This window comes from Talpa europaea, assembly GCF_964194135.1.
Source record: "Talpa europaea genome assembly, chromosome: 13".
In the NCBI taxonomy this organism is placed as follows: Eukaryota; Metazoa; Chordata; class Mammalia; order Eulipotyphla; family Talpidae; genus Talpa; species Talpa europaea.
The window spans coordinates 59,640,689-59,666,513 of record NC_140080.1 but is presented as its reverse complement, the minus strand read 5'-3'; the positions used below and the strand labels follow the sequence as shown (position 1 = coordinate 59,666,513).

Sequence of the window (25,825 nt, the reverse complement as noted above, 5' to 3'; positions counted from 1 at the left end):
GCAAACAAGGAACTAAACTCGTTAGCCCTAAGACATGTTTCAAATGAATCAAAGTCTAATAATTGTAGACTTCAGAAGAAAAAAGTTTTCCAAGACATCAAAACAGAGTGGTCAGTGATAAATAACACCTGCAGTAATAGGGCTAGACCTGAAAACCAATAATAATTGAAAAAGTAACAAAACAGTTTGAACCTGAATTAAGTTTTTTCATCAAAAAAGTCTCAAAAATTCAAATTAGAGTTAAATTTTCTTCAAATTTCTATTGCCTATCCAAGGTAAAACAAGTATCTCTTAGCCTTCATACCAGCTTTCCTCGTATCCTAGGGATGAGAGAAACCTTACTTGAAGCAAACTACTATTTTTGTTGAAAATGTGTATCAACATCAGTTAAATCAGCTCTTTAAAACCTCCTCAATAGTAATAATAGATATTCAACATTCATACCTACTAGGACACAGAAATCCTCTCAAAAACTATTTAGAAAAGGAGGACCTTACTCAGGAATGATGTCCATTCAAGAGAAATTAAAAGAAAATTCCTCCAATGTTATTAAAAAAAGTGAAGATAAGAACTTAGGAACACAAAGTCAAGGTTCTCTGAAGAATCCGGCAAAAAAATCAGGTCCAAAAGAAACTACAAAATCACTGGTGAAATCTTCCAATGATAGTAAAGTAAATCAGCCTGAAATAGGGACATGTATGAGCACAAGATCAGCAAAAGCAGTGTCCAGTGATAAAAAAGCAAGTAAATCCATTAGTAAAAATATGGTAATTCTGAAGGGACATTCACAGCAAGAATGTACAAAAAAAAAGAAATTATGTCAGAAAAATTCAATCCATGAAATCCCCAGATCAAATGAACAACTTAATCGGAGATCACAAAGATTACAACAGTTAACAGAGGTTTCAACAAGGACTCTGCGTAGTAGAGAAATTCAGGGTCTAGTTCAAGTAGTTAAACAGAATTTGCCACCAACAAGAAAAGAGCGCTGTAGTAACACTCAAAATAAATCTAATAAAGTTAAAACAAGTCAGAAACATGTGAAAAGAAAAGTACTGGAAATAAAATCTGACTCTAAAGAGGATGAAAATCCAGTAGTAAATGAAGTAACAAATTCACCAAAAGGAAAGAAACGCAAAGTAGAGCAACAGATAGCGTATACTAGTAGTTCTCAGTGCATAAAAGGAGCTGAAAAGTGTCTTCAGAAGAATGCTAGAAAAGAAGAGACAAGAACTGTGCCTGTAACTTCATCTGAGATAAGAAGATCCAAAATGACTACTTCCATGGTCTCTAAAAAGAATGAGATAAAGAAGTCAGTTCATACACAAGTGAATAGTAGTGTAAAATCCCAAAAAAGTCCAAAGCCATCAGTGCCTGAACAAAGTGTAGATAAAGAGCTGGAGCAAACAGGAAAGAGCAAACGAGGTAGCATTCTCCAGCTCTGTGAAGAAATTGCTGGTGAAATTGAGTCAGATACTGTAGAAGTAAAAAAGGAATCTTCACAAACGGAGAGTGCAAAGGAGGAGAAACCTACAGAAATAAAGTTGGAAGAGACTGAGGTTGAGAGACAAATGCTTCATCAGAAGGAAACAACTCAGGATGTCCAATGTAATCGTTTCTTCCCCAGTAGAAAAACAAAGCCTGTGAAATGTATATTAAATGGAATAAACAGCTCAACTAAAAAGAACTCTAACTGGACTAAAATTAAACTTTCAAAATTTAACTCTGTGCAGCAAAATAAGTTGGACTGTCAAGTTTCCCCAAAACTGGGCTTATTACAAACCAGTTTTTCACTACCAGCTTTAGAAATGCATCATCATCATCAAAGTACATTTTTAGGGATCAAGTCACATGATGATAAAAACATAGCTTGCCAGCAGAAAGAAATGAAAGAAGTTAATTCTGAAGTTAAAATTAATGACGTTAAGGTTGAATTTAGAAAAACCACAAAAATGGCTTCTGAAAATTGTCAGTTGGATAATCAGACAAAACCTCCCATCCCACCTTTGGGTAACCAGATGAAACAGTCATTTGAATCAACATCAGATAAGGTAATCCATTTTCAGTATGCACAGGAGAGGTTGTTTGACTACTATATAATAAGAAATAAGTGTATATAATATTTTAGCTTAAGAATTAAGTCATGAAAGTCATTTGTTAAGGCATACTGTTAAATCATTAGCAAGAATTTTTATTAACCCAGTCTTCATTGATGGAACTTATTCCTTTAGATGTCTCACATTACATGAATGCTTGTCCTTGTTTCCTCATTTTCATCTTATTTTACGTGAGAATAAACCTGTTGAAGTCTAGCTTTTCTTTTTAACAGTAAATTGTTTCCTTTTTCTATTACAACCATTGAAATGATGTTTCATAGTGACTAAAATGTAGAACTTGGCTGAATTTTGATATGTTAGAATTAATTTTAGCTGGGATGCCCTCCCTCTCTTACCTCCCACCCTCCATACTTGGTAAAATTGAAAAGTTAAGCATTTCTATTGGTAGGGTGCCTTCTAGTTTCACTTTTGAGTAGTTGACAAATGAAATGTCTGAAAGATGTAAATTCTTTCTTCAACCTAAGAATAAAATTGTAGTTGCCAAGAATTTTTAAAATGGAAAAGTAAATTGAAAAACAACATCTAATAGCTGTAAGAAACTTTATTATCTGAGGAAAATAGTTATAAAACTTTATATAAAAGCAACTGAACAAGCCATTTCTTTCTAAGTGAAATCATATATAAAACACCAACAGATAGAGCCAGTAAGAAATTTTGTATGTATGTATAGACCAGTGTCTAGTCTCCACTAAAAAGCAAAATGAATTTAAAGGAAACTGTCACCATATGATACTCTAAGATTTTATTTTCTGTGCAAATGGGAATGAAAGCATAAATTAGAAGGTAATTATCCAAATAGTCATAGTAATTAGAATTAAGTAATGGTATGAATAATAAGCATGCTTGCTTCCAGAAATGTGGTGGCATGCTATTCAGGGAATGTTTTTGTCAGCAAATTGGTAGGTATGCTCCAAGTATTGCTGGAGAGAGTATCTTCTTATTCTTTGCTGTGTCTAAGTACCTATGAGAACTCAGAAGGCAGATGGAGGTAATATGTGGAAAATATATTGAAGAATAAGAAATATAATCCATTACTTTGTACCAAACTGTACTTGAATAGAGGTACTTCCTTAGATTACATTAATTTGACCTATAATACTGCTTTTACTGAAATGTTCTTTGGATTTATGCCATTCAGGGCATTTTTGAGAGCCTATTGAGATCAAAGACATGACAGGACCTTTTAAGAAATTTGCATTACAGTAGTCACAGAGATTTCTTCTTACTCCATTAAAAAAATATATAATGAGGTAGCTTAGTTTAAGAATCATAATGACTTTTATTTGATGAACACTGACTCTTTGTCAGGAAAGATGAGCTTCATATAATTCTCACCATAGTTTACACTATGACTTCTATTCCTTTTTATTTTTAAAGATATATTTTTATTTATGCATGCAAGAACTGGGTGTAGGCCAGAGGTACAGGGGATAAGAGGATTCACCAGAGACAGAGTAGGGAGCAGAAATCACTGCTGAGAGGAGCAACAGGCAAGACAGGAGAGGTCTGCTGTGCCATATGGGTTAGCGCTGTGGCTGGGGGATCGAACTCCTGCTGTACTGGCCACCTATAGCTTCATTGTGCTTAGAGTTAACCCCTTGCCACCACCAGGGAGTCCCTGATTTCTATTATTATCCACAGTTTATAAATGAGAATGAGACTTAAAGTTTAAGTAATTTACCTAAGTGACATTAAGTTCTGGAGCCAGGAATTTAAAGTAAGATTGACTGGCTTCAGAATTTAGCCAGATTTACATTTGGGATGGTAGGAGACTAGAAAAACAAACCTTACATCACTGAAAAACTTTTTCTGTGATTGCTTATAATTTTGCTCTTCTAATTACATAGTGTCAATTTTAGCAGTACTGAGAAATTGTTGTGGTTGATAAGGCTAAACTTTCATAGATTTTCTGTGAATTCATCAACAGAATTTAAATGATTCCGACCTTATTTTATGACCTGTTGTTTTAAACCAGTAAGTTTCTATTAATAGAGTTTAGTAATATATCATTGTTTTTGGCATTTATAATTCTTCTGCTTTTTCAATGACCAAAAAAAAAAGTTTATTTAAAAAACACAATGTTTGAAAATAATATTACATGTTTATTGTAGCAGTCACAATGCAGATAAATACATATTCAAACAAATTTAATTGCTGGCTTCCTTGTTTCCATTTCTCTGAGTTAGCCAATGATGTTAGAGTTTGGGATGTTTTCTTTTGGTAATTATTGATTATTTGCTTTTTGATGAGGTTCTTATTTAGAGACTCTTGGGAGTACAGCGATTAAATATAGTATGGTTTTGAAGGAAATGAGGGGCCTCCCCTGGTGGGGCAGGCGGTTGCGTGCAGCGCTGTGAAGCTGTCTACAGCCTCTGCAGTGCTGGTTCGATCCCTGCTGGCCACAGAGCGACCCCCATGGTGCAGCAGACCTCTCCTGTCTCGCCCCCTGTTCCCCTCAGCAGTGTATGTTGGTCATTCTGCCAGTTCTGTTCCCCACTCTATCTCTGGTGAATCCTTTCACCCTCCCGCACATTTGGCCTATACCCCGGTTCTTGTATAAATGAAATAAATCTTAAAAAAAAAAAATAGTTGTAGGAAATGAGTCAAAAATAATTCAAAATAGGATGTGGTGGTCAAGAAAATAGGTCATGATAGAGGTCGAGATGAAGTACATGGAGAATTCCAGAGTGTGGAGAAGGGTATGAGGAAGCTTGAAGAAGACTTCCTGGAAGAGGTTAGTGACTTGAGTTTATATAATGCGTAAGGTGTTCTAGATCAGTACTATGCAATAGAAATATATTTCGAGCTACATATATCATTTAAAACTTTCTGGTAGCCACATTAAAGCAAAAAGAAACTGGTAAAGTTAATGTGTCTTACCCTGCCATATATCATTTCAACACATAATCAGTTTTAAAGTTCAAAGTTCAGATGTTTTACTTTGTGGTTTATATTACACATCTCAAATCAGGTTTTGTTTTTTTTTTTAAGATTTATTTTATTTATGCATACAAGAACTGGGATGTAGGCCAGAGGTGCGGGGAGGGATGTGTTCACCAGAGACAGAGTGGGAGCAGAACAGGCAAATCTATTGAAATACACTGCCGAGGGGAGCAGTGGGCGAGACAGAAGAGGTCTGCTGTGCCATGTGAGTCAACTCCCTGGGGGCCAGGGATCCAACTCATGCTGCAGTGGCTGACGATAGTTTGATAGAGCTGTGTCTCTATCTTTAACCCCTGCACCACCAGGGAGGCCCCTCAAATGAGTTTTACTAACGATATGTTAAGTGCATAGTAATTAGCTGTGGCAGTGGATACTGTATTGGACAGTGCAGATTTAGATAGGTGAAGCTAGAGAAACTAGACAGTCAGATAAATATGGGATATTTCTGTGGGAGATATAAGTTTTTCAATCAGGCATGGAGGGGGAATAATGGGAGTTGATGTTTAAAGGGTGACTTAGGAGACATCATGAAGAGACTTAAGGCGTATCTTTGTGAATTACTCCAAATACAAAGTATTATCATAAGTTTTCACTAAAATTTACTGAAAATGTTTTGGGATAAGACCCAAAGATAGGTATAAAAGCAAATACTAACATTTTGCATTATATGTGTTTAGAATTTCAGCCTGTGTTTGCAGTCCAAGCTTGAAAACAATCCAGTGGAAAATAGCACTACTGTTTCAGCATTTGTCAGTCAAGCAACACTTGATACAGGGGAGAGTAAATTTCCAGGTAACACCTTGAAAATATTTGAATTTCATAGTGTTCAGAGATACTATTGTCATTATAACAGGAAACTGTATTAACTACCAAAATAGGCATGTCTTACCCATTGCCTGTGTTTTTCAAATGTGTGATTATCGTGATCATCATATTGCCTCTGTTGATTTGTTTTAAAGTACCTAAGTATGATTCTTTGACTCCCTACCAGTTTTTTTGTTTTTAGTCTTTAATTTTATTTCTGACTTACTCTCTAGAAAAGTGTTACTTAATGAATCGCCTAAGTTAATGGTGGCAGCTTATTTCTCAAGTATAAATGACTGCTTTCCTATTTTAATTTCTTATCTGTAAACCTCACTTACTCAATTTTCCATCTTAGTGATTCTGTCTTTGAATTAAGGACTTAATAAATGCTGTATTTGTCTACTTACACCATGCAAAAATTGAGCTTTGTAATCTAGTGAAGAATATTTGACAATATATGTTGTAAACATGTTACATGGGGGTATATCAGATGTAGCTCAAGGGGATATAGAAAAGAATTCCTAATTCTTGTTGTTTTCTCTCTGCTAAAGGAAAAGTATACATGAAACAAAGTATTGAGGCCAGATAATTGTTTCCATTACATGTATTAACTTTTCCTCTTAATTGGGCACAGGTACAGTCTGATACAGAGAAATGCACTTGTTTATTGTAAAATAAAATGCATTGATTATTAATGTGATTGAAACTCCAGAGACTCTACTTTATTTTGAATATCAAGAAATGTTTTCATTTTGAGATTATATTAGTATAAAAATATTTAAACAATTTCCTTTTTTGTTCAGGGCTACTAATTATTGGTGAAACTAGAGGCAAACTGTTAAGCTACCATTAGATCTCTTTAGGAATGTATAAAGCCTTTTCTCTGAAGGGTAGTTTCTAGGAAGGGCTCTAAAATTATTAAATGCTGTTTATTTAAATTAAAACAATGCATTGAATTATTTTCTCCTTCCTGTATAATAATTTTCAATCATTAGATGAAGAGCTAGTTCAAAGCTTAAGTATATAACTCACCTTCTTGATTAAATTACAGGTTCAGCTCCCAAACATCAGAACATACTCCATAACCAAACATCTAAGTCCAGTGATAACAGGTAAGGTATTAATAAAAGTAGAAATATGAGAACTAAATGATTTTATACCTTTAAGTTTTGCATTGGATGAACTCTTCTCCACTTTATAGACATACGTCTTTGTCTACTTAATATTTACTGTTTAACCTATATTGTCCAATTTCTGTCTGAAGGTGTTGTGTTTTTTTATGCTTCCAGCAAGTGTGCGAGAAGGCTGTTTTCCTCATATTCCTGAAAATACCAAGTATTATCAACATATAAAAGTAGTTTTAGTAGATTAAAAGCTTCTTGTTTTGTTGTAACGTCAGAATGAAATAAAATGTCTCATTTTGCCTTGCAGATTACTGAAAACAGTATTTAAGGCAAGCTGGATAGCTAAAATTATAAAACTTAAAAATTATTCAGAATATAGCCAGTGTTAATAGTTTTTGTTTTTCGGTTGAAAATTAGTTTTCTTGGGTTCCCCTCCCTTGATTTTCAAAATTTTCTTTTTTCCACTTTGGAGTTGAAATTTGTCAGTTTTATATAGACACATATATAAATTAGTTTTTTTCCTTCTAGATGTGAAGGATCTATAACATTTAATAGTTTTTGTTTTGTTTTTCCTTTAAAGAGAGACATCAGATAATTCTTGGCCTAAGTGTAATTCTCACTTGGAGATAGCAATTCCAAAGGACTTGAAACTAAAAGAAGCAGAGAAAGCTGATGAAAAACAGTTGATCATAGTAAGTATAAAACTTGACCTTGGTAAAGTGTTTTATGTATCTTATTTCTGCAAAGAGCCTTTTGACACCATACATTTTCATTATAAAAATATAAAAATATTCCTGCTATCATTGCTGTTTTTACTCCTCTAGCCCCTACTCCAACTCCCCTAGTCAAGTATGTACTGTAGCAAATAATAAAAATTCAAATTTCTGTATTTTTAGTTTTATTTACAACAGATCAGTACTTTATGCCTCAGTTGTTATTTTCTTAAATGTATTTGATCATTTCTTTCATTTACTAGTTGGTTTAATTTTTTTTTTAAAGGTTTATTTATTTATGCATACAAGAACTGGAGTATAGGCCAGAGGTGGCGGGGTTGAGAGGGTTCACCAGAGACAGAATGGGGACAGCACAGACAGATCTACTGAAATACAATGCTGAGGGGAGCAACAGGCGAGTCAGGAGAGGTCTGCTATGCCATGTGGATAGCTCCCTGGCTGGGGATCAATCTAGTGCTGCAGTGACTGCAGATAGCTTAATAAGTTGCGTCTTAACCCTTTGCTCCACCAGGAAGGCCCCTAATTTCTTTTCTTAAAGATTTTTGTTTGTTTATGCATACAACAGCTGGGGTGCAGGCCAGAGGTGTGGAGGGGTTGATGAGAAAATTCACCAGAGACAGAGTGGGGAGCAGAACAGGCAGACTGATTGAAATATACTGCTGAGGGGAGCAGGGGGCGAGACAGGAGAGATCTGCATCATGTAGGTAACTCCTTGGCTGGGGATCAAACTCTTGCAGTGGCTGTGAATAGCTTCATAGTGCTGAGCCTTAACCCGTTGGGCCAGCAGGAAGGCCCCTAGCTGGTTTAATTATTAACATAATAGGGAGTTTTCTAGATTTTAAGTTTCTGTGGAGCTTACTTATTTTAAGTATCTGTGTTTTAGTATGTGTTACAATTTTTAAAAAATATATTTTTTTGTGTAGAAGAACTAGGGTATAGGTCAGAGGTGTGGGTGGTGAGCGGTCTCACCAGAGACAGAGTGGGGAGCAGATCAGGCAGACTTACTGAAATATACTGCTAAGGGGAGCAGCAGGCGACAGAAGATGTCTACTGTGCCATTTGTGGTTTAACTCCCTGGCTGGGGTTGGAATGCAGGCCATAGTGATGAGCTGAGATTTAACCATTAGGCCACCAGTGAGGCACTTAAAAACATATTTTACAGAAAGATAAACCAGTAGTTAATTTGTTTTTTTTTTTTTTTATAAATTTTATTGTTATATTCCCCATACAATTGCAGCCCCCCATTCTGACCCCAATCCCTCCCCTCCCGCCCCCGCCCCCCTAAAAGTGTCTCTGGTTCATAGTTGTTTGTTGATTTTGATTTTCACTTTCTTATAGTTATTCATTTTCCTGGTCCCTTATTTAAGTTTTCTAGATTCCTGCTATGAGTGAGACCATCCGGTATTTTTCTTTTTCTTTTTGGCTTATTTCGCTGAGCATGATCCCTTCCAGCGCCATCCATGTTGCAGCAAATTGCATGTGTTTATCTTTTTTGAATGCTGAGTAATATTCCATGGTATATATGTACCACATCTTCTTGATCCAGTCATCTATTTTTGGGCATTTGGGTTGTTTCCAAAGCTGAGCTATTGTAAACAGTGCTGCTATAAACATATGGGTGCAGGTGTTCTTTGGAATTGATGTTTCTGTGTCCTTTGGGTAAATACCTAGGAGTGGAATTGCTGGATCATATGGAAGCTCTATGTTTAGTAGGTCCAGAAATCTCCACACAGCTTTCCACAGTGGTTGGACCAGTTTGCACTCCCACCAACAGTGCAGAAGAGTTCCTTTTTCTCCACACCCTCGCCAACATTTGTTGTTGCTAGTTTTTTTAATATGTGCCATTCTCACTGCTGTAAGATGGTATCTCATGGTAGTTTTGATTTGCATTTCCCTGATGACAAGTGATGTTGAACATTTTTTCATATGCCTGTTGGCCATTTGCATTTCCTCTTCAGAGAAGTTTCTTTTAAGCTCTTCTGCCCATTTTTTGACTGGATTATTTTCTTTGTTGTTGTTGAGTCTCATCAGCTCTTTGCAGATTTTTGTGATCAGTCCTTTATCATTAGTGTTGGGTGCAAAAATGTTCTCCCAGTTGGTGGGGTTTCTCTTTGTTTTTGTTATTGTCTCTTTTGCTGTGCAAAAGCTCTTTAATTTGATGTAGTCCCAGCTGTTTATCTTTGCCTTCACTATCACTGCTTTGGGTGATGTGTCTGTGAAGATGTCTTTGATGTGCAAATCACGTAGTGTTTCGCCTATATTTCCTTCTATATATTTTATGGTTTCAGGTCTTATGTCTAGTTCTTTAATCCATTTTGAGTTGATTTTTGTGTATGGTGTGAGGTGGTGGTCAAGCTTCATTCTTTTGCATGTAGCGACCCAGTTTTCCCAGCACCATTTATTGAACAAACTTTCTTTGCTCCAATGCATATTCTTTGCTCCTTTGTCAAAGATTAGTTGACCATAAATCTGTGGGTTTATTTCTGGATTTTCTATTCGATTCCATTGGTCTGTATGTCTGTTCTTGTTCCAATACCATGCAGTTTTGATGATTATGGCTTTGTAGTATAGTTTGAAGTCTGGGAGTCTGATGCCTCCATTCCCTTCTTTTTTTTTCAGGAGAGCTTTGGCTATTCGGGGTTTTTTGTGATTCCATATGAATTTCATCAATAATTGTTCTATTTCTTTGAAGAATGACATTGGAATGTTGATTGGAATAGCATTGAATCTGTATATTGCTTTTGGAAGGATGGCCATTTTAATAATGTTTATTCTTCCAATCCATGAGCAGGGGATGTCTCTCCATTTCTTTGTGTCTTCTTCTATTTCTTTTAACAGTTAAACCAGTAGTTAATTTGAAATAGAAATTAGTACGTGCAGTTTGTGACAAAGTGGAAAAGAGAGTGAGCCATTTTGATTATAAATTTATTGGAGCAAACAAGCATAATATTGAAAGATGAAGGTACTCAAAATAATAATGATATTTAATATAGTTTCACCCAACATAATTAATAGACTTTTTGGGACTGAATGGTTGATTGTAACTTAAATATGGAGGATAATTATACAATAAATATCTAGAAATTTTTGAGAAGGGTTGTCTAGAATTTTTGTAAGCGCTGTTTCGTTACTTTTAGTGATGTTTTTGTTGTTAAATAAGTATGACAGTGAACTAGAATTAGTCAATTAGAATCTGAAGATGCTGGGCCTCCCTGGTGGTGCAAGGGGTTAAGCACTACACTGTGAAGCTATCTGCAGCCTCTGCAGCACAAGTTCAATCCCCAGTCCATCCCCAGCCAGCCAGGGAGCTACCCACCTGGCATAGCAGACCTCTCCTGTCTCTCCCGCTGCTCCCCTTAGCAGTGTATTTCAGTCAGTCTGCCTTTTATGTTCCCCACTCTATCTCTGGTGAATCCTCTCACCCCCCACATCTCTGGCCAGTGCCCCAGTTCTTGTATGCATAAATAAATAAATCTTTTTAAAAAAATACAGATGCATTGTCCAATGTGGTAGCCACTTTTTGCTGTTGCGCTCTTGAAATACAATTTTGTAGACTAGATATGCTCTAAGTATAAACATATACTACATTTCACTAGTACAAAAAGAAGGTAACATCACTAAGTTTTATTTTGTATCTAATACATGTTGAAATTACAATATTTAGGATACATTTTGTTAAATATTGTAATAAACTTTCAAAATTAATTTCACCTGCTTGCTTTTGTTCTTTGACACAGCTTTAAAAAATTTAATATTTTGAATCACTTTTCTGTTGGGTAGTGCTGGGCAAGAATTGATGATGGCAATGATTGTGATAGCAGCTATACTTTGTATTGTTTGTTTGTTTAGGGAGAAACAGTTATCTTTATTAACCTTAGGGTTTATTCAGAAAGGATTAAGAAACATACATTTTTTGGGACACAAAACCATTCCCGGAGTATTTCTTCATAGACCAATAGTCCAGGATTTACACAAAGACATACATATTGGTGCATGTTAGCTTGAATTACTATACAATTCAAATGTTTTTGCATCAGCTTTCTAGCAGACCTTATTGCATTAATGTGAAAGTGTTGTACAACTTCTTTAACCCTTTAAAAATAGCACTAAAAAATTATGAAATATTGTAAATGTAGAATTAAGGCTGATACTGTATAATCTAGTATTAATAAAGCCAAATAATAAAAATTGATACTGTTCATTTGGGTTTGTGTGTGTGTGTGTGTTTGTTTGTGTATGTGTATAGGATAAATCATTAGAAATTTAAGGTGCTACTGCTGTTACAACTTTAGTCATTAATTTAATGTATTCTGAAGTATCTTAACATTTGAATTCTCAGAGCTATATTTTTTGAATGTGCTATTCCATGTGCTCCACAATTATTTCCTATTTACCAGTGAGGAAACAGGCAGAGAAATGTGTGTTCATTACTATAAAAATTGCCTGCTTGAAGAAGTGTTTGTATATTGATATTTGTTACTCATAATAGCCAAAAGGTGATGGTAACAGTGTCCATTGACAGATGGATAAACATGGTCTCTATATATGCAGTGGAATACTATTCAGCCTTAAAAAGGAGAGAGATTATGACACATGCTATAGCATGGATGAACCTTGAGGCCATTATGCTAAGTGAAATAAGCAGGTCACAGAAAAGACAGATACTAGATAATTCCACTTCTGTGAGGTACATAGCATAGTCACTTTTTTAGAGAGAGGAAACAGAATGGTTAAAGCAGTATGACAGTGAAATAGGATTAGACAGTTAGGATCTAAAGATGCATTGTCCAATATAGTAACTGCTTGTTTAAGGGGTATAAAATTTCGATTTTGTAAAATGAAAAGGATTCTGGAGGTTGGTTGCTCAACAGTGTGAATGTACTTAACACTACTGAACTTTGTACTTAAGAGCTTAAATGTTAACTATTATGTATATTTTTCACAATTACAGAATTTAAAAAAAATAAATTTTAGGCAACACTTTGTCCAAAATTTGAATCTTTTGGAATGAACTTCCCTTTAATTTTGCATACAATTATCAGTTAATTTCTCTTTGCTATTTGAGCATAGTTCTAAGGTAGACTGTTAGGTTCTATTTTTTTCAATAATCAGTTGAAATTTATTAAAGGGATTATACCTTTTGAGTAGTTTATTAAAATTAGACCATATAGCAGAAATTCTCTTGTTGAATAGGAGAATAGAAAACATTTTGTAAGCACTCACTATAGCATAACTGTTGTAGTGTAGGTGTAGCCAGTCTTTATGTATTTATTTAATATAAAGGTAATAGAAAAAGTTTCTGGTGATATCAAAATATTCTTTTTAATATCTGTAAACTAGAACAAAACAAAGAGAACATACTTGATTTTTTTAAGTCTATAAAACACTATTTCCTCTAAACTTCAGCAGTATAATTATTACATATATAAATTATGTATTCTCATTTATAAGGTACTTGCTATTTGTGGCTTTAGGACCAAAATTGTTGTGTTATGGATGTTTCATTTCAATGGTTATTAAATGCTGTGGAGTAGAGCCGTAATGGTGCAATCACTTATAAATGCTATGGAGTGAGTGATCATATTGCTATAATGGGAACAGTTAGTAAAATTACACACAGACTTTAAAGATTAACATCTTAATTTTTGTAATCAACATTAACTATTATAGGTTAAACATGTTGCTTTATGTTTACATTATAGCTTTAGAAGCCAATGTTCTAGGATTATTCTTTGGGAGGAAAAAAAAATGTTTGTTTGTATTTTGTAAATAGGATGCAGGACAAAAAAGATTTGGAGCAGTTTCCTGCAATGTTTGTGGTATGCTTTACACAGCTTCAAATCCAGAAGATGAAACACAGCATCTGCTCTTCCACAACCAGTTTATTAGTGCTGTAAAATATGTGGTAAGTGGAATTCATGACTTTAAAATGCAGAATCAACTAATTAGGTCAGAATCTATGAGATGAATTGCCAAAGCTAAGTCACCGAAGAAGTTGTTTTTAGGAAACGATAATATATACAAAACCCTTGGAGTATATATATATGATGGCTTATTCCAAAACAATATCAAACATAAAAAGCCAGCTAATTTATTCTGGCTGATTTATGCTGTGGGATTTTTTAAAGTTAATGAAAAAAAAAAATTCTTGTACCTCATCTAACAAATAATGCTATTCAACTCAAATATTTTTAAAATTCCTTTGATCTTAATAATTTTTAGCTTTTGATTAGCCTGTTTTACTATTCATATAGCTTGGTACAGCTTTTAATTCAAAAAGATGATTTGGGAATTTATCTTCTCTCTGCTATCATGAGAGTTTTTAATAAAATTAAAAAGGACAAATTCGTGAAGGTTAAGACCTTAATTTATAATATACTAAAAAGAAAAATCCCACAAAGTAAATATGTTTTAGTATATATATTTTAAATGCATGTGCATTTGAGGCAAATGGGTATTTAATATATTTGTTTCTGGAAATAGCAAAATTTTAAATAATTTTGAACCATTTCAGATATCTTGTGAAAATGGTAATTTAATATAATTGCTGTTTACCCATATCTGAAATGGAATAAATCTATTTTTATTCTATACATGTTACCTTCAGTACTGTACACTCACATTAATAAGACCTCCAGGATATCTGAACTGAGATCACCAATTCATGTCATATAGACTTTTATATATAGCCTCCAAATGTTGGAATTTTAAAGATTTTTCTTGGTTTCAGTTCAATTCAGCCATTGGTTGAAGGGTTCTTATTCATTGTTTTCATTTATCCAGTTATTTCTACCAGATAAGTGGGGCATTTTTTTGCTTTCCTACTGTGGTTATCTTTTATATTCCTTATTCTATTTGCTTTTTCCACCCTCCCCCCGCCAACTGTTTAAGTAAGTTAAAATATAATAAGGTGTGTAGATAGAATATCTATAACTAGATATTGATTTATCATATGAAGTTTTACTTTTCCATTTTGAATATATTAAGATCCTTAGAATTTATGACAAAAATATTTATTTTACATACATACATTAATCTGGTAAAATTAATTTTAATGATTTCTGCTTGGTTTACATTATTGTTATAATAATTTGATTTCCTAAAAATTAAAGAATTAGATTTAAAAGACTCAATTCTTCACTTTTTAGGAAAGTTATTAATATCTAAGAGTATTAGTGAAGACTTCAATTAGGAGAAATGTACTCTGTTCTTCATAGTACCAAAGGAAATTGGTTTATGGTGCAAAGTGACGTCATCACCTTCTAAACAAATTCTGACTCTTGCAAACTGTAAAGCAGTGTGTGGCAACTTAAGGAAGATTGATTCTGGTCCCTAGCAACCTTCCTACACTCACACCCCTTGATGGGACAGAGCTATGGGTTATTTTATTTTTGAAAGACATTCAAGAGAAGGAATTGAGTTTAGCAGTTGGCCATCTTTTGCTAACATTAAGGTCAATATTCTGTTGTTTTCAGATTTAGGAATCTATAGAATCTAAAGTAGAAACTCCTTCAAAACATTGTAGCATTTTTTTTTTTTTTTTCCAGTCTAGGAACGAGGATGAGACCATAACTATATTAAAGGTGTTCTGCTAGAATCACAACTGGATTTTGGGTTGTGATGTTGAGCTAGTATTGTGCTCTGTATAGACATTAAGGTCTCGTAATTGTTTGACAAAAACATCTAATCTTTTTAAATGCCAATTTAATCTTTGTGTATGTTTCTTGGAGAGATGCTCAGAGAAAAGAACTCATTTGGTTCTTTGGTGTTAATTCATTTTAAAAAGATAATGTTCAGGTACTAGAGATAATTTGTTCTACTTATCACTATAAAAATAGAGTAAATTAGAATAATTTTTACTTTTTAAAGTTTAATCAAACATTTTTCAGAAAATACATAGCTTTTCCTTAGGGTAAAAATTTTGCCTTAGACTTGGTGTAGTACTCTATGACAATTGAAAATGACAAAAGCCTTGTTTTCAGAAAATTAAAATAATAGTTATATAACTTAGTGTAAGTTGTATACCAATATAAATTAATGCCCACAGAACCTATTTTTGGTTGACTAAAAGGGTTTCTGTCTTCTTTAGTTTTGGGTAGGGTTCAGTGATAGTACTCTCTTTTTTCTTTCTTTGAGCCCCCTCATTTAATCATTTTTCTTCTTCCTTGTCTCCTTTCAGTTAATTACCATCTGAGTGAAAGGGGGGAAATTATTATAGCTCTACTGAGGGTCCTGCTTTCAGGGTCTATGATCTGTATGCCCTTGCATTCAAGTTTAGAAACAAAGCCTGAAAAAAATGGTGAGAACAAAAGATTTAAGTAAATATTAAAGCAGCAAGTCACTACTAATTATTTAAATTAAAATCATGATTAAGCTTTGCAGTTTAGAAGTGATAGTTACTTTGGTAGAGGAAGTTAGATTTGATTTTTTTAAAATGGACATCAGGCCATCTTTGATAGCATACTTATAACTAAACCGTCAGAAAGCTTATCTTAAAAAAAAAAAGCTTATCTTTTTGGGGAATAATGAGGCCCTTTTTTTACAGAATCATTTTTTATAGGTAATAAGACTAGAAAAATAGATTTTGATATTTTGATTTTGAATGACATTTCAACTTATTTTGTTTTAGATGTTGAAGAGTTTTGAGCATTGTAAGCATTAAATTTAAATAATGTTGGAATAATATGTGGGTTAAATGTAGAGAGAGAAATAATATCTCAGTAGCATATGGGGATAGTACATGTATGAGGTATGTGTAGTGTGCTGAATTACTTTGGCATTGGTGGAACCAGGGAAATAATTGACAAGAGAAACTTGGGGAAAGGTTTGACAGATCCCAGTAGTGTCCTAGTGTAGTAGCAGTAAACCATATGAAACTGAAAATATTCTCAGTTACACCACCCAGTGGTTGAGAGTTCCATGTTTGCTTGCTAGAGGCTGCCTATCATATTAATGTAGATATAGACCATTTATGTTATCTAAGACAGCTGAGTCAGGGAAACATGATCTAATAACTCTTGCTTAACCTTTTTGTGCAATTTGAAAACATGAATTTACTTCTGTATATTTTTTGTGTTTTTTTGAAGATTAGGGAAAAACAGTTCGGTCTTTAATAGTATAAATTGAGTGAATTGCTAGTATACTGTACCCTTGAACAATTTTGTGTTTAAGGGTACTGAACTCCCGCACAGTCAAAAATTCATGTATGACTTTTGACTCCCCTAAAATGTAATTTTTTTTAAAGAGATTTATTTATGCATACAAGAGCTGGGGTACAGGCCAGAGATGTGGAGGGTGAGAGGATTCACCAGAGACAGAGTGGGGAACAGAACAGGCTGACTAACTGAAATATACTGCTGAGGGGAGCAGCAGGTGAGATAGGAGAGGTCTGTCTCACCATGTGGGTTGCTCCCTGGCCAGCCAGGGATCGAACTTGTGCTGCAGAGGCTGCGGATTACTTCATAGTGCGGTGCTTACTTAACCCCTTGTGCCCCCCAAAATGTAATTAATAACATGCTGTTGACCAGGATCCTTACAGTAACATAGTCAGTGAAAACTTATTTTGTGTCTTATGTGTGTTACAAACAACATTTTTACAGTAAAATAAGCTAGAGAAAAATTACTAAGAAAGTCATAGGAGAAAATAATTTCCAGTACTGTACTTGATTGATGCCATATATTTGTGCCATCTTTTAGTAGAAGATTTGCATATCTCGACCCATGCACTTCAGACCCCTGTTGTTCAAGGATTAACTATATAAATATATTTTGAGGGAGATGGAATATATTGTGTATAAATATGTACAAAATAAAACAACTTCAAAATAGGTTAGCAGCCCAAATTTGAATTCAGTGAGGTAATCAGGGGTTTATTAACTAGATTTGTATCTAGAATTATATACCTGATTGAATTAAAGCTCTAGATTGATTTAATCTTCATTTAGAAAAGGTCAAAGTAATTTTAATCTTTTTCTTAGTAAGATATGAGGATATTATAGATCATTTTCTGCTAGTAGTTTTCTTCAGTTTGCTTAATAAATTTTTTGTAGGATATATTTTCCTCTGCATATGAAAGTAATGCTTCTAATTCTTCTATCACAGGGTGTACATCTTTGAGAGTTTTGATTTCTTTATGAAATTCTTCTTTTCACAGTTTGTTCATTTCATTCTTTAAATTTTTGACATTTATAATAGCAGTTTTGAAGTTCTCTTCCACTTTTTCAAGCATCTGGCTCATCATCATTGGGCCTTTTCCTTTTCCCTCTTGACTTGATTTTGGGTTGTAATTTTTTGTTTCTGTCTGTGGTCTCATTAATTTTTTTCTTGACAGCTGGGAGGGAAGGGGCGAGGAAGAAGTAGGGTCAAAATAAGGGGGGGTGCAATTGTATGGGGTATATAACCAAAATGAAAATTCATACATTGTGCAAAAATGAAAAATGATGTAAGAATTATATAAAATAAAATATTAATTAAAAAATAAATTGTATTTATTTTGCATAGAAGAACTGGGGTGTAGGCCAGAGGTGCAGGGGGTGAGAGGACTTACCAGAAATAGAGTGGGGAGCGGAACAGGCAAATCTACTGAAATACACTGCTAAGGGGAACAGCAGGAGAGACAGGAGAGGTCTGCTGTACCATATGTGGGTTAGTTCCCTGGCCAGGGATCAAACTCAGGCCATAGCTGTGATAGTTCTGAGACTTAATCCTTAGGCCACCAGGGAGGCCTTAATTTTTTTTTAAATAGATGTTTTTAGAGTTTTATGTTCATAGCTAAATCGAGCAGACAATATAGAGCGTTATATACCCACTGCTCCTACATATGCTTTTTTTATTTTTAAAGATTTATTTATTTATACAAGCACTGGGTACAGTCAGAAGCGTGGGAGGGTGAGAGAATTCACCAAAGCCAGAGTGGGGAGCAGAAGAGGCAGATTGAAGAAGTACACTGCTGAGGAGAGCAGTGGGCGCGGCAGGAGAGGTCTGCGCTCCATGTGGGCCCCTTGCCGGTGGGGGGATCGAACCAGTGCTGCAGAGGCTGCGGGCAGCTTCGCAGCCCAGCGCTCAACCGCTGCGCCACCAGGGAGGCCCACCCACATATGCTTTAATCCAACACCAGAGTGGTATATATGTTAAAATTGACAAACCTACATCAACACATCATTATCACCCAAACTCCATATTCTATAGTAAGGGTCACTCTTGGTGTTGTACATTCCGTGGTTTAGACAAATGTCTGACATGTCTCACCATTGTAATATCATATAGAGTGATTTCACTGCCCCCAAATTCTGTTTTGTTCCTAGACATCCCTCCTTTCCCCTAGCCCCTTGCAACCAATGATCTTTTGTTACTATCTTCATACTTTTGCCTTTTCTTTTTTTTTTTTTAAATTTTTTTTAAAGATTGATTGATTTATGCATACAAGAGCTGGGGTACAGGCCAGAGATGTGGGGGGTGAGAGGATTCACCAGAGAGAGTGGGGAACAGAACAGGCAGATTGACCAAAATACAATGCTGAGGGGAGCAGCGGGTGAGTCAGGAGAGGTCTGCTGCACCATGTGGGTTGCTCCCTGGCCGGCCTGGGAATCAAACTGGTACTGTAGAGGCTGCGGATTGCTTCATAGTTTGGTGCTTAACCCCTTGTGCCACCAGGGAGGCCCCCCTTTTGCCTTTTCTAAAATGCCATATATTGGGGCATCCCTGGTGGCTTAGGGGTTAAATCAAGCCCACTGTGATGGCTTGGGTTTGATCCCCAGCCCCGGAGATAACCCATATATGGCTCAGCAGAGCCTTCCTCTCTTGCCCTCTGCTTCCCACTCTGTCTCTGGTGAATCCTCTCACCCCCTACATTTCTGGTCTACACCCCAGTTCTTCTACGTAAAAGTAAGTGTTCAGAAAAAAATACATATAATGCCATATATCATTAGTTACAATCATACAATATGTAGCCTTTGTACTCTGACTTTTTTCACACAGTAATAATTCATTGAAAGTTACTCCATGTCTTTTCATGATGTAATAGTTTGTTTCTTTTTAGTGCTGAATAATATTCCATTGTTTGATGTCACACAGTTTTATTTATCCATTCACTTACTGAAAACATCTTGGTTGTGTCCAAGTTCTGGCAATTATGAATAAAGCTACTATAAACATCCATGTGCAGGTTTTTTTTTGTGTGGACACAAGTTTTCAACTCCTTTTTTGTAAGTACCAAGAAATATGAATGCTAAATTGTATGCTTAAGATTATGCTTCATTTTGTAAGAAACTGGTAAGCTGTTTTCCAAAGTGGTTGCACCATTTTGCATTTCCATTAACAACGAATGAAATTTCCTCTTGCTCCACATCATTGCCAACATTTGCTATTATCATTGTTTTTGGTTTTGGCCATTCCTGATGGTTGTGTATAGTTGTGTAGTAGTATCTAATTGCTGTTTCAATTTGCATTTCCTTATTTTTATGTAGTATCTTTTCATATTCTTTTTGTCACCTTTATCTCTTCAGTGAGGTGTCTATTTAAGTCTCTGACTTACTTTTTTATTGGGTTGTTTTCTTACTGTTGAGATTTATTTATTTATTTCTTACTGTTGCATACCTTAGGTAATAGCCCTTTATTAGATAATGATTTATAAATTATTCTCACAGTCCGGTTTGTCTTCTCATACTATTGACAGTATCTTTTACAGAGCAGAAGTTTTAATTTTAATGAAGTATGCCTTATCAAGTCTTTCATGGATTATTCCTTTGATGTTACATCCAAAAAGTCATTGCCATACTCAGGATCATCTGGAATTTCTCCTGTGTTTTAGGAATACTATAGTTTTCTATTTTACATTTAGGACTCTGATCTATTTTGAGTGCATTTTTATGAAGATTATTAAGGTTTGTGTCTAGGTCCTTGTTTTTTGCAAGGGGATGGATATCCAATTCTATCACCATTTGCTGAAAAGATTGTCTTGTCTCCATTGTATTGCTCTTGTACATTTGTGAAAGCTCAGTTAACTATATTTATGTGTATCTATTTCTGGACTTTCTGTCTGATTCCATTGATGTTTTTTCTTTTGTCAACATCACATTATTTTGATTATTGTTGCTTAAGAATAAACCTTGATCTCAGGAAATATCAGTCCTCTGACTTTTCCTTCCCCTTCAGTATTGTGTTGGCTATTCTGAATCTTTTGCCGCTTCATATAAACTTTAGGATTAGTATCCAAAAAGCTACTTGCTGGGCTTTTGACTGGGATTGTGTTGAATCTGTAGATTAATTTGGCAATAGTGACCTCTTGAAAATATTGTCTTCCTATATGCTTTTTATTGGGTGTAAAAGTATCCCAGTACTTTCTGCACCCTCCTTTAGCTTTCCCTTTCTTCTCTGAGGCAACTGATCTCATATCTAATTAGGGATTTAATTGGATTGAAATTTTGGTTAGTTTTCCCACCTATTTACATTTTTAATGTCTTGAAGTTTAGATTAGGTGCCTCTCCAACAGAGGTTGAAGATATAAACTAAACAGGAAGTGGGGCCTCCTGGTGGCGCAGGAGTTAAAGACAGCACTATTAAGCAGGCCACAGAGCTAACCCACATGGCGCAGCAGACCTCTCCTGTCTCACCTGCTGCTCTCCTCTGCAGTGTATCAGTACATCTTCCTGTTCTGCTCCCCACTCTCTCTAGTGAACCCTCTCATCCCCACCCCTCTGGCTTATACTCCTGTTCTTGTATGCATAAATAAATAAATCTTTTAAAAATAATTAAGATTCCTTAGTATTTGAGGGGCCTCCCTGGTGATGCAAGGGGTTAAGCACTGCACTATGAAGCAATCTGCAGCATCTGCAGCACAAGTTCGATCCCTGGCTGGCCAGGAAGCAACCCACATGGCGCAGCAGACCTCTCCTGACTCACCTGCTGCTCCCCTCAGCAGTGTATTTCACTCAGTCTGCCTGTTCTGTTCCTCACTGTCTCTGGTGAATCTTCTCACCCCCTGCATCTCTGGCCCATACCCTAGCTCTTGTAGGCATAAATAAATAAATCTTTAAAAAAATTTTTTTAAAAAGATTCCTTAGTATTTGGGCATGATGGGACAGAAAAGAATTCCATAATTATTCTTGTTTAATTTTTCTAAATTTGGCCCAAGTATATTTCTTTTTAATTTATTTATTTAAACATTGATCAAATATATCTTATGAGAAATTTTATTCTCAAAATAGCAGATTTTTTATACTGCAATTATAGTAAACATTCTCTTAACTGATGTAATTGAGAGAATTGGGTCATTGAAAAAAGTTGTTTCAAATGGAAATTCATAATATTAGAGTACCCCACTAACAGTGACTTAAATAATAAGGACATGTATTTTCTTTTCTTTTTTTTAAGATTTATTTATTTATGTATTTATGTATTTATTTATTTATACAAGCACTGGGTACGTCAGAAGCGCAGGAGGGTGAGAGAATTCACCAGAGCCAGAGCGGGGAACAGAACAGGCAGACTGATGAAATACACTGCTGAGGGGAGCAGCGGGTGGCAGGAGAGGTCTATGCGCCATGTGGGACCCTCGACGGTGGCCGGGGATCGAACTGGCACTACAGAGGCTGTGGGCAGCTTCGCAGCCCAGCACTCAACTACTGCGCCACCAGGGGAGGCCCAGGACATGTATTTTCTTAACAAGAGGTACATAGGGTTGGGAATTTTAGTGCCTTGACGTTCAGCAGTATTATTAGGAATACTGTCTTTTTCTCCTTCAGAGTGTTGACTTTTCAGCTTTACAGCTGTAACATCATTATCTTTAAAGTAGATTGCTGTGGTCCAGTATATCTTCAAGTACTTTCTAGCAGATTGAAAGTTTTCTCCTGGTTTGTTCCTAAGAATATTCAAATATCACATCTTTTAATTAGTGCAGGTTACTTCATGTCACATTGTCAAGGAAAGGACTAGAAGAATTTTTTGATGACCCAGATAATTGAGAAGAAGAGAAAGTAGAATCTGGAACTTCATGGGCCTGTCAGCAATTAAGGAACAGAAGTAATGAAGATTTACATAAACTTTGGTGTATGCTACTGAAGGAAAGAAACATGCTAGAACAGAGGGCCAAGCAGCAGAGATTGCCAATACCAAGTCCAGAGTACTTAGAAAAGGTAGTTGATTCATAGATGATTTCAATCAGGAAAGGAGACATCTTTGGAAGGAAACAATTTTTTTGTGCTATTGGAATGTTTTGTCAGACTGTGACTTGAGAAACAAACTCACATAAATGCAAGGAAGAAATGTTTAGAGAAAAAGAAAGACAAGTTTTTTCAGGAAAAGTTTACACATCTTTTTGAAGCCCAGAATTCAAATCTTATCTAAGATGTCTGAATTCTTATTTACCGTTTTATTTGTTTTTCTTGGATAGCATTCTGAATACTAATCTAACTATGCGTTAAGTGGTTTATAAAGAAAATAATAAGAAAAAAAAGAGCAAGAACTTAACAGCTTTATAAAGCAATCTGAGAATCTGGCTTGGACATGTCTTATTTTTAAAAGAGAATAATTCTTGTTATGTTTCTGGTTTTTAAAGGCTTAGCTTATTTTTGTTTCCAGAACATTTCATGCCTTGATAACTGAACATGTATCAACTGTACAATATTTTCATAATTTAAATTCCCAGATGAATTTCAGTTTTAAGTTCCCAGAGGACTTTGGTTAAATAAATCAATACAAATTTATTTTTTTCATCTAGGAAAATGAAATCATAGAAAATATTAAGGTTTTCTGTGTATCAGGCTGATCTAAATATTTTACTTATTAAACTCCTTAATTCTGTCAGCAAATCATAGTTACTGTTCATTTATAAATGAGGGTAGGCAGAAAGAAAAAAAATTTTTTTCTAAAGTCTACAGAGGTAATAGGTAATGAAGTTTGCTCTAGAATCCGTGTGTGTGTGTTTGAGTTATAGGGTACTCTCTGAGCACAGAGCAAGGATAACAAAGGCTAGAATAGTGAGATTAAGAAACTTGGGTATGGGGCCTCCCCGGTGGTGCAGCGGTTGAGCACTGGGTTGCAAAGCTGCCCGCAGCCTATGCAGCGTGGGTTCGATCCCCAGCCGCCAGGCGAGGGTCCCACATGGTGCACAGAGCTCTTCTGCCACCCGCTGCTCCCCTTAGCAGTGTACTTCGTCAGTCTGCCTGTGCTGCTCTCCGCTCTGGCCCTGGTGAATTCTCTCACCCTCCCGCGCTTCTGACTGTACCCAGTGCTTGTATAAATAAATAAATAAATCTTTTAAAAAATTTATCTTAAAAAAAAGAAAGAAAAGGTAGGTGGGCGCAGGGTCGTGAAAGACCTTGTAAGGAATGAAAGCATCAAAGATTTAAAAAGTCTAAGAAAATGTTTAGTTACCCTAATGGTAATAGGAGCTATTATTGAGTGAAATTACTGTGCTAGGCACTGTACTTAATATTAGGTAGTATTTTCTAGCTTCTTGGTAATTTTGTGCTGCAGTTGTTATATCCATTTTATAGGTGAGGAAACCAGGTGCTTAGAGAGGTTAAGTAATTCGGGCAAGGCATCATCAGTGACAAATTAGAATCTGGGTTTGAATCTAGGTTTTTCTGGTTTTTATTTTTTATTTTTTAAAGATTTATTTATTTATACAAGCACTGGGGTACAGGCCAAGGTGTGGGAGGGTGAGAGAATTTACCAGAGACTGAGCAGGGAGCAGAACAGGCAGAAGGACTGAAATACACTGCTGAGGGGAGCAGTGTGTGCGATAGGAGAGGTCTGCCGTGCCATGTGGGACTCTCCCTGGCTGGCTGGGAATCAAACCAGCGCTGCAGAGGCTGCAGACAGCTTCTTCTGATTTTTTTTTTTTTAAGATTTATTTATTTATGCATACAAGAGCTGGGGTACAGGCCAGAGATGCGGGGGGGGGGGGTGAGAAGATTCACCAGAGACAGTGGGGAACAGAACAGGCAGGCTGAGTGAAATATACTGCTGAGGGGAGCAGCAGGTGAGTCAGGAGAGGTCTGCTGCACCATGTGAATTGCTCCCTGGCCGGCCAGGGGATCAAAATTGTGCTGCAGAGACTGCAGGTTGTTTCACAGTGCAGTGCTTAACCCCTTGCATCACCAGGGAGGCCCCCTTTTCTGATTTTTAAGAGGCCTTTACGTATGCTATACTACATCAGTCAATGGTGTGTACACATGGTAGGCGACTAGATAAGTTTTTCATTTAGTTTTTCACTTCTGAATAAATGGTACCTGAGTAAATACACAAAATAATCCCCATGTTTTCATCACCCGCTTCAATAGTTACCAATTCATCAAGTCTTCTTTAACTTTGCCAGTCATTTTGAAGTGAGCCCTAGATCTAACATCATTTTAGTAGATAATTGTGTATTTCTAAAAGATGTAAAGATTACTCTTTTGTTGGTACCAACAAAAATGACTTAAAGAAATTATCTATACCTTTAAAAAAATCAACTGATTCCTTACTATCAGATGTTCCCTCAGTGTTTAAAAGCCCACTAAATATCTCATAATTTTGATACTGTTAATTTTTTAAATTAAAGTCCACATTTTACATTAATTATTACGTCTCTTAGCCTTTTTTATTTATTTATTTTTAAAAAGATTTATTTATTTATTTATACAAGCACTGGGTACAGTCAGAAGCGCGGGAGGGTGAGAGAATTCACCAGAGCCTGAAATGGGAACAGAACAGGCAGACCGACGAAGTACATTGCTGAAGGGAGCAGAGGGCGGCAGGAGAGGTCTGTGCGCCATGTGGGACCCTCGCCTTGTGGCCGGGGATTGAACCGGTGCTGCAGAGGCTGCAAGCAGCCTCGCAACCCAGTGCTCAACCGCTGCACCACCGGGGAGGCCCTCTTAGCCTCTTTTAATGTGAAGAGTCTCCCTCTATGACTTTTTTCCCTTGTAATATTTGTTGATAATTTTAGATCATTGATTGATGGTTTGATTTCTCAGGATATTATTTCCTAGGTATTCTCATTCGGTCTCTTATGAAAGTGATTATTTTGAGATTTTAAATTTGGGTTATAATGATGACTTTTCATGGTTTTGTGTGTATATATCAGTGTATCCTATTGCCCATTACATTATGTTTTCTATTA

The 25,825-nt window shown here is 35.6% G+C and overlaps 1 protein-coding gene across 1 annotated transcript in view; it reads left to right on the top strand.

Annotated features, from left to right (window-relative positions):
* Positions 1–503: 503 nt before the first annotated feature.
* ESCO1 (establishment of sister chromatid cohesion N-acetyltransferase 1) overlaps positions 504–25,825 on the top strand; it is a gene marked incomplete at both ends in the record, with an annotated part of 38,033 nt that continues 12,711 nt past the window's right edge. The window contains 5 exons of the mRNA XM_084252099.1: positions 504–2,051; positions 5,738–5,852; positions 6,916–6,976; positions 7,569–7,680; positions 13,496–13,627. Coding sequence (XP_084108225.1) covers positions 504–2,051; positions 5,738–5,852; positions 6,916–6,976; positions 7,569–7,680; positions 13,496–13,627 — 1,968 coding nt within the window. The remainder of the gene's footprint in view (positions 2,052–5,737; positions 5,853–6,915; positions 6,977–7,568; positions 7,681–13,495; positions 13,628–25,825) is intronic.